Here is a 12,596-nt window from a genome sequence, read left to right on the forward strand (position 1 = left end):
AATGCTGAGTCTGGAACTGCCAGGCAAGAGGTCCAGAGGAAGACCAGAGAGGGGGTTTGTAGATGCAATCAAGGAAAACATGAAGGTAGATTATGTTAGAGTACAGGATGCAGAAGACAGGGTTAGATGAAGGAAGCTGATTCACTGTGGAAAGTCGAAAGAAAAGAAGACAGGTTTTACTTTATTAAGAAGAAAATTAATTCATAACAATACATATTTATTTCTTTATTAAGAAAAAACTGTTGAAAACAAATAATAATAAACATACTATAGCAAGAAGAACAAATACTGAGTGACGTAGTTTGATTAGGTAAATGCAAAATACTCTGATAAAATAGATTTAACAAAGCAAACAAAACACTGATGCAACACTTACACAGATGTGAAATCTGACATATACATACAAAATGATTGATGTACATTTATTTGTATAAACTTAATATTTTTCATTTTCTACTACATCTTGAAAGCCAATGAAGCAAAACATGTTTTTCCTTTATTTAATGAAAAATTACCACAAAAAAAGAGCAACAAAAGCGATCATGCTGAAGGGCAGTTTTTCCCCCCAAAACTTAAACCCTGATGACTTTGATTGAAGTTGGATACAGAAGCTTCGGCTTGCAGCTCCACCCAGCATAGCACTGACAGGTGAAGTTTGCAGCCCAGGTATTGAGATCCTGCGCAGATGGCTGACCGACTGCCACATACCTCTCTCCCGACCGAAATATACGGAATTGATTGGAGTTTAGGTGAAGGTAAGTTGGGGAGTTGTAGTTCTTCCGGGTGCAGCGGCCCTTTCCCTGGCATAAGACTTGGCTGCAAAGCATGGTGGCTGCCGTCACGTTGGCAACGTATGGGTTGAATGTGAATTTTAGGAACTCTGACAGAGACTGGCAGGAAACCTATGTGAATATGTCAAAACAGACAGAAAAAAGAGAAAAAGAGCTCATGAGCTGGAGTGGTGTGTATGTAATTCACATGCATTTCATTTGAACTATGCGCATATTAACACAGAAAAAAAGATTATGCTAATAAACACAAAAAGTTTGCAACACGTTACTTCCAGGATAAAAACTTGTGTAAAAATATGTTTTCATTCCCTTTATGGTAATGTTTGTTCTTTGCTGATGTTGTCTTGAAGACAAATAATCATTTCTAGGACCTCTGCAGGAATTGTGGTCAGGAAATTTGAGAATACTGGCATAATAGTGTTTTTCTAGAGATAGAAAAAAATTAGAAAGGAGTATAGAAGTATTAAATACAAAATTGATGAAGAGGAAGAAATGATTTCTTTGTTTAGCCCAGAAGAATGTGATGTCAGACGTTTTTTTTTTATTGTTGTTTTTCGCTGTGAATATAATTTAAAGCATGGCATCTCTGTCAAACATCTATCTCTTGTCTCAACCCTAATTATGCTCTCCAAAAACTAAAAAAAAATCTAATTAAAAGCTCCGTCTGACGTGGGACCACCAATGCTTTTGTGCATGAAAACGTGCAGGGTGGCAAGAATTTGTTCACTCATATTCCACATTTTCTGAAAAAGAGCAGTTGTAGCTGCTGTAAACAAAACTGTAAAAAAGTTCTCTGCCGCTGTAAACAAAACTCAATGTTGTCAAAAAGTGTGATTCCCCCCCCCCTCACATACACCCCAGACAACGTGGCAGCTGCAGAAATGTTCACAGTGGTAGGCTACTGCTCTGAAAGAAGTAGACAGTCCAGTCCAGTAGTTTTAGTGTGTTTTAATGGGAAGTAGCATTGATGCTCACTTGAGAACCTTAAAACCCTTGTGCTATCTTAGATGACCCCACCCTTACTTTGACGTGTTCTCCCTACCATGACAAAGGTGGATAAAGGTGGAAAGATTTCATGTAATCCATGGACACCAGTGAAGATCACAAATCATTGAAGAAAAAAGGTTCAGAGCACTGTCTAGTGGGTCTAGATGACCCAACTCCCAATGGTAAAGTGCCTAGGATAGCACAAGGGTTACAGGGCCTATACTATGCTTTTTTTAAGCCTTTCAGAGTAAGCAATGTAAGGGATAAAGGCCAACCAAGTGTGCAGTATCATATATTCCGCAGTGTGCGCGGAAGCCTTCACGGCGGACGCTTGCTTCTGCAAAGTGCATTAATTTCTGTTATATGAATTCTCGATTCTGAGTGGCTGCTGGGTGTGCATTATCCCTTGTGCTATCTTAGATGACCAACTTTCATTTGTTAAATTTCCTAGAACTTTTCATTTGTTATTTATACATTCAAGTAATTTCGTTAATCTTTGTGAGTTTTTCTTTCAGTAACAAAAGGTTATAATGTGTATGCTTTCCTTGCTAGCATCTAACACCCTGCTTCTCTGCCCGTGGTGATCGGAGCACTCGGGGCACTAACCCCAAACTGGAAGAGCGGCTGGAGCAGATCCCTGGCCTGGATAAACCTCAGACATCTCAGTCCAGAAAAGTGTAGTGCTAGGAAAAGTTGCCTCTTGAGATAATGACTCAGATAGGGTGAGAAATATATACAGTTGAAACAAATTGCCATGTTAATCTACTGCTCACTTGTTTTACCTAATTCAATCTAAAAATGTTTTACCTTATTAGAAATGTAAGGAGACTTTAAGGAAGCAGGGTTTCATCTAAAGTTTGATCGGGACTTGTTTTGGGGTTTTTTAATACTGAAATGCAGTCTCCATCTTGTTTTATTGTGTATAGATTTATTTTTTCTCTTCCATATCGGTAACGGCCCATGTTAGTCTTGTCTTCACAGCATCAAAAAGTATCAATTTAAGATCTTTAATGTTTTTACAAAGAAAAGACCTATTGTTTTCCTTTTTTTTTTTACTTTGAATGAATGGATTTTTAGTCTGTGCTGGTGCTCACATTCCCTGACCTGCAACCTGCAATGTAGGCTAATATTTGATCTCACGTATTTGTTAAGTTTGATGCTAAATAAAGCTGTAAATTTGCCATGCAGTTTTGGTTGTAATATATTTGTATTTCTACAAAAACGGAGGGATTAAAAAAACAGAAGTCAAATAAATATGAGAAATGTTCTTTTTCACATCTGTAATTAAAGATTAGAAACCTCTCTGTGACTCAACATTTTCTTTTTGGGGTTTCAAAGAGGAAGCAAAGATATGTTTTTCTTTGTCTGATCATTTGTGTTTCTCTTTTCAAAAACTACTGAGGCATGTCTTGACGATACACAAGTAAGGAAACAAGGAAAACTATGATCACCTTTTGTGTCAAAGTACAGTAAAGACTTTAAATTCAAATTATCTTCAAGAGTTATATTGTTAGACAGGCAACCAGCGCACATGTACACAGTGTTTTATCAGCTAGTCTTTCAATGTTCAATGACATTTGAATCCGATCAGACCAGCTCAAACACCACTATTAATTGTTTTTCAATTACCTTAGTGTTGTAGTCCTTCATGCCACCCCACATTACAACCCCTGAGGCCCCCAGTGCTGCAGACTCCCCAATGGTGCTGATGAGATCCATCTAAAAGATGACAATCAAACATTCAAATTGCACCATTTGTGCATTGTTTTGAAATTTGCACTTTTCCTTGCATATTTCATGAGAAACATCCTTATTCTGATGAAGAGGCTTTAATGTTTCACCTGGCAAAACTTACTTTATGATACTGTTGTCACATGTTTTACTGACTTTAAGGACAAATATTTGTGTGACAATTAATCCTAAACATCTTCCAACAACATTCAAATGCGAACACGTCTCGTGAAGTCAGCATGTTGCTACACAACATGCAGACAATAAAAAAAACAGAAGTAAAATGAACCAGATAACAGAGTACAGATAGTGGTTTGCATCACACCAAACCAAATGAACAGTCTTGTTTCTGCAATCATTTATAGACACGTTTGAGGCTAAACATGCTGAGGATCCTGCCTAAAAATTCAGTATCACAGTCCAAAGGTTTTCTGTGCAACTTTAGCCATAGAGAGACATTTATTTCAATCCCTTTGGTTCATGTACAGTTATAGTGGTAGCCTAACTAATCTAGAATAATCTAGACAAATTTAAAAAGAAAATGATTCAAAGGGGCGTATCCACAAAAAATGTATGTTAACATCAAAAATTGCCACAATCTATTTTTTAAGCAAATAATCAAATTTGTTCTATTGCCCCTCTGAGATTATTGTAACTATAATAAAGGTTTTTCATAATATCTATAATTCGTACTCCAAGAATTGGTTATTTTTTGTTAGCCAAGGATTTAGATTAAAGAAACAATATCAGTTTTTTCCACCCAGATTCAAGTTCTGTCAGATTATCCTAGACGATAATGTTGTATGACACATAGACAAAGTATATAAATGAGACAAAATGAAAAACTCACCTGACTCTCAAACAACTGGGTCTGATCTCGATACAGTGGCCTGGAATAGACATAGATTGGCACCATGTACGGACGTTTGGGAAGAGCTGCCACCCTCATTGCCTCCTGGACACGATTTCGAACAAACAAGGCTGCCCGAGGGGAATTCCTCAGGCTTTTGTGGAGGTAAACAGATGGAAAGAGGGCAGTGCTTCGTTCCCAAAGCCAAAGCAACTGATTGTTCTGCTTCTGGATCTTCACTGAGCATTTGCCTGTATAATTTGACTTGTCCCAGCCGTAGTTGAAGCAGTCAGGAAGAAGGTAGAAACCCCAGCGGCGGCTTGGGCGTTTACCAATGCCAAGGCTAATTGTTTTTTCCATGAGGGTTCGTCCAGCCTGTTGGAATAGTCTCTTTGCAAGTTTAAAAGTCTGTGTTAATGGTAAAAATGGGGCAATATGCAGAGCATGAGCTATTGATAACTTCTGATAAATACGTTTTGAACCCCAGTTCTGGTCCCATAGTGGACGCCAGGACTCCCAGTCAATTACAGCCAACCCAGGAGAGGAGTCTTGGGAGATATAGTGATCTATTTGGCCCCGAGCCTTTATAAGGTGCTCAGTCAGGTTGCCATTTTGGGGAATGCCGCCTTTGTATATTTTACGCTTCATGGTGTCAACTTTAGGGTAAAGTCCAAGACGGTCTTCATAAAAGATGGTAAGGAACTGACCTGGCCTATTTGTGGGTGTAGTCACTGCCTGGAAGGCTGCAGTGTCTAGAGGAATGTCGAGCCGTTGACACTGTTCGGTAGGAGCATTCCAAATGGCCACAAATGGGTGGTCATGGATTAATGGGGGCTCAACTGGTGGCAGCGCAGAAGCAGAGAAGAACAGGGCAAGGATACAGATGGCACCAGTTGGCAGCAAAGGCAAAGCCATCGTGATTGCTTTTAACAAAGACAAACAGAAATGATTCAGTCAGAACAACATTCAACATTGTGGTTGTGTGCTGGTTTCTAAAAAGATAAAATCATAGTATCTGTTAAATACTTGTAATACATTTCTTGACCTAAAGACGAAATAAAGATAAACAATAAAATCCTAGTAATTTAAAGAAAACGTGTTCTGATCAAATTTTCCAAGTATTGTCTTGTTTTGTTTTTAAAACAAAACAAAACCACAAATATGTGTTTTTTTGCAATTTCAATAACTTCTGACAATAATCCAGTTGTTTATACCATTCAATGTCATTTCCAAGAGGAGGATATGTAAACCAGTTAGAGCACAAAAAGCATGTCATCTGTACTTACCTCTTGCTGTCTTTGGTGAGCAATTAAGTTCTGCTGTTATCTTAACAGTTTTTTTCCGCAGCATCATTTGTCAGAGGAAGCTGGTCAAACTGATCTCTTTCTCTCCAGAGTCTGGCCAGGGCAGTGGAAGCACTCTCATGTTTATCTGTCTGTTTTAAAAAAAGATTAAAAGTTTTTTTTTTGTACAATTGTATCCAGAATTAATAAAAGTAGACATTTACTTTGATAGGAAAACATTGTAGGTTACGTTTGACAAACTGATGTTGCTCTTGACTTTGGGCGACTGGATGGCTCAGTTGGCTGGGACGGGAAATCAGGGTTCGATTCTTATGGGGCACGATGAGCTTCATCCAGGGTGGGTCCTTGGGCAAAACCCCTCGCGCTACTCCCTAACCTTTGGAGCCACAAGGGGGCCTTTAAATTTGAACAAGCTGCATTTTCTAATGCTTTAGTAATCTCAACTGAAAACGAACGTGGTGCAAAAGGAAGCTTCTGTCGTCTCTCAGACAGTTTTAAAAAGTCACAAATACCTTAGAAACAGGAGTGTCAGACTCCAGGCCTCGAGGGTCAGCATCCTGCTAGTTTTTAAGAAATCCCCCTTTATTTGCTGCTGATTACCTGCATCAGAAAATAAGGAAATTCAATGGCAGTGTAGGAACAAAAGGCCTAGAAGCTACATAACCAAGTTCTAGCCCCTTTGATACACTGAGATGTGCGACGCCAGAGATGACTGACGCGCCAAGCGGGCTGTCGTTTCCCTATACGACAAAGAAAATGAGTCTTTCACTCCAATCAACCTTGCATTACTTTGTTTCTTTTATTATTTACACTACTGAACAGATTGGACTACTCTTTTGCTTCATTTCCCGCATAAGCGGTCAAAAACCATTTCTCCATCTGGCTCATGCACACCTGTGTGTGGTCAGGTCATCAACCAATTTATAATTGACAGCAAAATATGAAAACAGCGACACCCACAGGACATGTTTCTCAATAGTTCTCCTACTGGCAGGTGAGTTGGAAAGCATGTAAGACAGTGACCCTCAAGACCCGTAGTTTGACAGCTGTGCCTTGGAAACATAAAATATTAGTCAACATAAGTAAACAGTTATTAAAATACCACATATGGCGTCCACATATGAGGACATCACATTGTGGGTTTTATTTTCATTGTAGTTAATTCTGATTACCTGGGGCCCTGTGACTACGAAATAAAAAAAAGCCTCAGAGTCTCAAGAGGTTAAACAAGCATACATTAGTAGAAAACTGATCAACCAGGACTTTACTAAGTATGTCATGTTGCAATGGGGCCAAATAACCTTCTGAATTAGTCTTTTCATTCCCACTCCAATCATCTTGTGATCTATTTTCACAGCCTTCCCAGTGGTCTTTTAATTATGATTGTGCTGTTTTTAGGCAAATCAAAAAACCAGTGTCGTTTTGTAGGAGAGGATTTTTTAAGCTTTTACGACTGGAATTTTTTCGCCTGCTCCTGATTCACAACAATTTAAATAAAGACAGAGTTTTAAAAGATTTTTAATTATTAATCTTCTTTACATACGTCCTTCATAATTAGACAAATGCTACTAGAACATGTGCCATTTTTATCTGAGTGGTGTTTATGTTGATTATTTTTCAGCACTGTCCTGCATGATGTTCTTTAGACTTTTCTTTTCTGCACAACCAAGTCTAGGGCTAACTTCCTTTATTATTAATATTATCATTATTTTGCTGTTTCTTTAGGGTTTCTGGCATGGATGCTGCTCATACAGCCACCAACGACAAAGAAAATAGAGCTTTTGCAAAGCTCATACATGGGGATGGTGAGTCCATTTCAGAATCCTTCAGCCACATATCAAAGTGTCTTTGGGCAAACCCTGGATGGTTTGTTGTGTCCTGGTTAGCATAAGTGGTCTAACTGTTATCTAACCAATGTGTTAATGTGAGTAAGTAGATTGGAATCTCAGAAAAATTGTGTGTACCGGTAGTTAAAAAAGAGCAACAAATGTGTACAATTAAAAATCATTTTAAAAGATTGTGTTTTCAAGGTGTAATACCTTTTAATTTTTTCTACTTGTAAATTGATCATCAGGGGTGTTATTAGGATACTACAAACAACATTTCTCTACATGCATCAGACCCTCTTGGTGACACGTTTTCACACATTTTCTGTATTTTTGTCATTTCCTGTTATGTGGCAAGAATGTTTCAGAATGTGCCTTATCATGCTTGTGGTAATGATTTGTACAAGAAGCGTGACAGCTTGACATGACTTAGTTGTTTTGCCAACTCCTCAGTGAGAGAAGTAGCTATTGGTTCATTTAGGTTGCTACATCACATCATTGCCCAATTGGCCAGTTATTTGTATTGAACCCAGTGGCGGTTCTACACTAACTTACTCCCTGGGCGAGTAACCCCACCAGCGCCCCCCCCCCCCCCCCCCCCACACACACACATACAAAATTTGACAACATCCTGCTGTGTTCCCTATCTTCTATTTAGCCATTTTACACAAAAAATCCATGAATTTTCTAGACTCGTATTACAGGGGAGTAAAACTCAGTCACACAGGGGCCTAAGTTAAAAACACGCTTAAGGTTTTGGGCCGAAGAAGATAAATGTTTACTGAACACACTAAAGCTAAACTTTTAAACCTTTTAAACTGAACTTTTTGCACATAAATATGAATAAAAACAGGAACACAAGTTAAACCTTAAATAAGTTGTAATATTTTGTTCTCCATTTAAATATATTCTGTCAACATTATACAAATATGAACATGCTGCAGGACAAAAAGCAAAGAAAGCCTGGAAATATTAATAAGAAATTATATCAAATAATTCCATTTTTTTTGCTCTTTCATCATTTTTTAGAGCATTTTTTTAAGCTGGACTCCTGCTTCATTTTTAGCAATAATTTCTTAATGTGTGACGTCCTGTGTGTGTCTTTGTGAAACATATCAGAGGGATTAGATCTAAAAAATAAAACTTATTGTGATTAATATGTTTAGGTCTTATAAAACATTAAAGACTAAATCTTAGAACTCATCAGTGGGATTACTCCAAAAATATTTGGCATTTCCCTAAATTTGTGCAACACCAACAGCAGAAATCCTCCAAAAAAACTCAATCCATAAAAAATGGTCTGCGCCCACCACCCCTCCCCCTCCCCTTCCCTCTGACACACGCGCCTCTGTCTCTATGACGGGACGCGCAGCTGCGGCCCAGAGTTGATTGTCAGATAGAAAAAGACTCCCAATCACCTGTTAGTGTGATTCAGCCAGGCACCGGCGAGTTGCGCTCCCCTCTCGAGTTTTTTGACTTATGTTCCAAAGACTACCGCAAAGAGGTGTGGCCGCAAGCGTCTTGCAGCAGAGGGCGGTGGTCACGTGCGCATCGGGTCTGCTGTGTCGGAGCAAAGAATTGTGGGAAATAATCTCCATTGCCTGCTTTTTTCGAAATTGGGTTGAGCACGGGTGTTTGTTCTGCCTATTTCCTTTTCATGTGCCTGTTTTACGTTGTTTCACTCTGAGATATTCTTTTTTTTTGTTTGTTTTTTTTGCACCATAAGTGTGAAGAGCAAATAGGAGGAAGACATTGTTAAGAGTCTGATGTGTCAAACTTAAAAGCACTAAGTGTCGGCTGCTGAAGCAATTTCAAATTAAAAGCTCCAAGCTTCCTCTTTGAATATAGTATGTAGCACATTAGGTGTAACGCCTCAGGCACGGCAAATGCCGCCCCCTATGAAGTGCCGCCCTGGGCGACCGCCCACATCGCCCATATTAAAAACTGCCACTGATTGAACCTTTTGAGGTAAAAAGAATAGCCTTGTGGCAAAGGACAAAAAAAGTGATTGAAACGTCTTAACTATACTTAAAACTACTTATTAACTTAATTATTGGCTTTTTTGTTTAATTTACCGTTGGAACATTTCAGGGGCAGGATTAAAAATTACCTTGACAGCAGACATTGTGCTACAGCACAAGGCTCAAGGGTATAAAGGCTGCACCCTCTCTGCACGAGCTGTATTATTTACTCTTGCCATATAAGACGCTGCCTTTTTCATTCTTCAGATTCAAAAAGACAGCTCGCCAGCTCAATTTTCACCACAGCCATAGTGTTTGAATAAACCCAAATGGCTCAATGAGCTACATCAACTGATGCAAAGCTTAAAAAACATGTCTGGGGCGGGATTCCCAGCCAAAGGAAGGGGATGTTAACAAATTTTTGATTTTTAGACTAAACCATAGAAATATCTGTTTATGGACTTAACTTCAACATCACAAAACTTCAGTTGGCAAGAAATGAAATAAAAATAGCCCTTGTGTGATGAGTACTGGGGCCAGCACTGAGATGCAGGAGCTATTAGACAGCACCAACTACCAAAAGCCCATTTCTGAGCCAATTTCTGGATCAGTTTGGCCATGGACTCCAAAGTGTCTCTAACCTCATATGCGGAGGCAATGTAGAAACAAGCCCTTTGTTCCTTCCAGGGAACAGCTCTATCTGACTCATTTAGATACATTGATGGCATCTGGACAGAGATGACAACAAAGGAGGTCCAGATCTTCATGGAACAAAGAAATACAGTGGAGTGAAACACCACAATTACCAGAAAGGAGACCAAGAACAACCAGTTGGCTTTCCTGGACTTTGCAGTCATTAGAGCTGTTCAATGGAGTAAAAAACATGCCATTACCAAGGATAATATGTTAAGGAGGGAGAACAACACCGTAGGACCTGTTTCTGCAGTTTAGTCACATGCAAAAGACAAAGGACGTGAATTTGAAGACAACACTATACATATTCTTGACAACAGTAGACAGGCAGTTGCAAGGACAGGTCAGAGAAGGTCATGTTCATATTAATAACCCTTCCCTTGGGGTGGTAGTGGGGGGGTAAACCATTTCTTGACAAAAATTGGGTTCAACAAAGCGTCTGTCTGCAAACAGCTTAATTTCTGATGACCACAAAAGCAAGGTAATTGCACAGGGGTTAAAAGAAGCTCTGAATAAAGAGACTGAATAAAAAACCTGTTCTAACAAAACGCACAGACACACACCCACAGCTTCTGTAATGAGACACCTTGTTCCTAGACTGGCTTCGTTTTTCCACACATATAATCTGCTGTATTGGTATACCAGTAATATTGAGCAATTCTGACTTGGAAACACATTTCTTCTGCCTAAAATTTTGTAATTATAATCCATCATCTTTCTTTTATTCCGTAAGAGACATACATTTGCCCACCACTTGATATTATGTCTGATTACATAACTTTAAAAAGATCAGATGTTACTTTGTACTCAAGTAAACTTTTTACGAAGCACTTTTACACACACTGCAATAATTTTAAGGAAAAATATGATGTATCGCTACTCTTTATTACAATTTTGGGTTTTCTACCCATCCCTGATCCTAACGTATGAAACATTATGTGCATTTTTGTATATCTACATAGGGAAAAACTGCTTAAAAATTATCATTCAGGTGCAGTACTTCCAGAGTTTCTTTGTATTTTAATGTAAATGTTGGGCTGCACGGTGGCGTAGTGGTTAGCGCTCTTGCCTCACAGCAAGAAGAAGGTCCCCAGAACATCAATGGGGGACCTTTCTGTGTGGAGTTTGCATGTTCTCCCCGTTTTTCACCGTCCAAAAACAGGCTTCATAGGTCAATTGGTTAATCTAAATTGTCCCTAGGTGTAAATGTGAGAGTGCGTGGGTGTGTGATTGTGGACACTCTACCCTGCGACAGACTGGCGATCTGTCCAGGGTGCCCCTTGCCTTCGCCCACAAGTGACCGGGATAGGCTCCAGCATCCCAATGACCCCGAAAGGTAATAAACGGAAGAAGATGAATGAATTAATGTAAATGTTCAAGTCTTGTGGTCATGAACACTCCGTGCTGTTGTATGTTTTATAAGCTCCATGCCACTCTCTTTGGTCCTCCCGTTTCTCCTTGCATAAAGGAGGAGTTAGTGGTCATGATGCAGGGTTGTTGCCCTCCTACAACCTTCTCTACGTCTCCCGACATAATGGCATGTCTCCTGGTAGCGCCTCCATGCTTAGGAGACTACGCTGGAAATTTCTTGCTACAGCTCGCGTTGATGTGCCGTCCTTGATGAGTCATATTACCTGAGCCATTTGTGTGAGTTGTAGATGCTGTGTCACTGTACCGCTGGAGTGACGACAATGTCATTATTAAAAAGTCACCAAAACATAGGGCGGAGACGTTTTCTGTGGTCACCACTTGCAGAACCACTCCTTTATTGGTAGTGTCTTCCTGATTGTCAGTTATTTTTACATGTTGTAGAAAACATGTGAAATTGATAGTCAGTGTTACATCCTAACTGGACAGTTTTTCTTATACTTGTCCTGTCCAACAGCTGAGCTGGGTTTGACAGATTTTACTGTTACATTTGTGGTTTATGGATTTCAGACTAACAGAGGGTATATTTGCATAAACCCCTTTTGCATTTGAGGCTAAACTTTTTTTTAAATAATTATATTTATATGCATTCCTTGTTGGACCAGACGGAAAAGGAAAAGAGAGGGAGAGAGTGGGGTGTTAGAGATGGGGAGTAAGGGGTTAAGATGGGGGGAGATAGGGGGGTGGGGGAACAGTGGATTATACATAATCATGACATGCATGTCATAAGTAAATTGCATGACTTAGTTCTCATATACACAACCAATATTCTTGGAGAGCGGTGTAAAAACAATACCCATGCCCATATTTATGCAAACGTGAATAAGCAGGTGGGATACATGAGTGTGTGCATCTTAGAGTGTACCTTCATCACGTTGAATGCTCCAGCAAAGGCAGGAGGCCCAGCACTCCACACCACAGAGCTCGACCGATCCAGGCACCCAAGACCCTACAGTCTGGGCCTGGAGTGCTTTTTCCATGTTCCACCCAGTTCAGATGTTATGGACTCCCTCACCGTATGGAAA

General features: G+C 39.5%; 1 protein-coding gene across 1 annotated transcript; it reads right to left on the reverse strand.

The window, feature by feature from the left end:
• Positions 1 to 212: 212 nt before the first annotated feature.
• Positions 213 to 6,083, reverse strand: LOC101170178 (hyaluronidase-5). The gene is made up of 5 exons (XM_004069427.4): positions 5,893 to 6,083; positions 5,646 to 5,794; positions 4,360 to 5,282; positions 3,408 to 3,497; positions 213 to 902 (listed from the first exon to the last, which is right to left on the reverse strand). Exons 2-5 carry the CDS (start codon positions 5,710 to 5,712, stop codon positions 573 to 575), a joined length of 1,410 nt encoding a protein of 469 aa, XP_004069475.2. The 5' UTR covers positions 5,713 to 5,794; positions 5,893 to 6,083; the 3' UTR covers positions 213 to 572.
• Positions 6,084 to 12,596: the final 6,513 nt, after the last annotated feature.

Source organism: Oryzias latipes, chromosome 6 (assembly GCF_002234675.1).
Source record: "Oryzias latipes chromosome 6, ASM223467v1".
NCBI classification, from domain to species: domain Eukaryota; kingdom Metazoa; phylum Chordata; class Actinopteri; order Beloniformes; family Adrianichthyidae; genus Oryzias; species Oryzias latipes.

Coding starts and splice junctions, on each gene's coding strand:
- LOC101170178 (XM_004069427.4), bottom strand. CDS start 5,712: ATGATGCTGCGGAAAAAAACTGTTAAGATAACAGCAGAACTTAATTGC. Junction 5,283..5,645: donor CTCACCAAAGACAGCAAGAG/GTAAGTACAGAT, acceptor CTTTGTTAAAAG/CAATCACGATGGCTTTGCCT. Junction 903..3,407: donor TGAAGGACTACAACACTAAG/GTAATTGAAAAA, acceptor ATATTCACATAG/GTTTCCTGCCAGTCTCTGTC.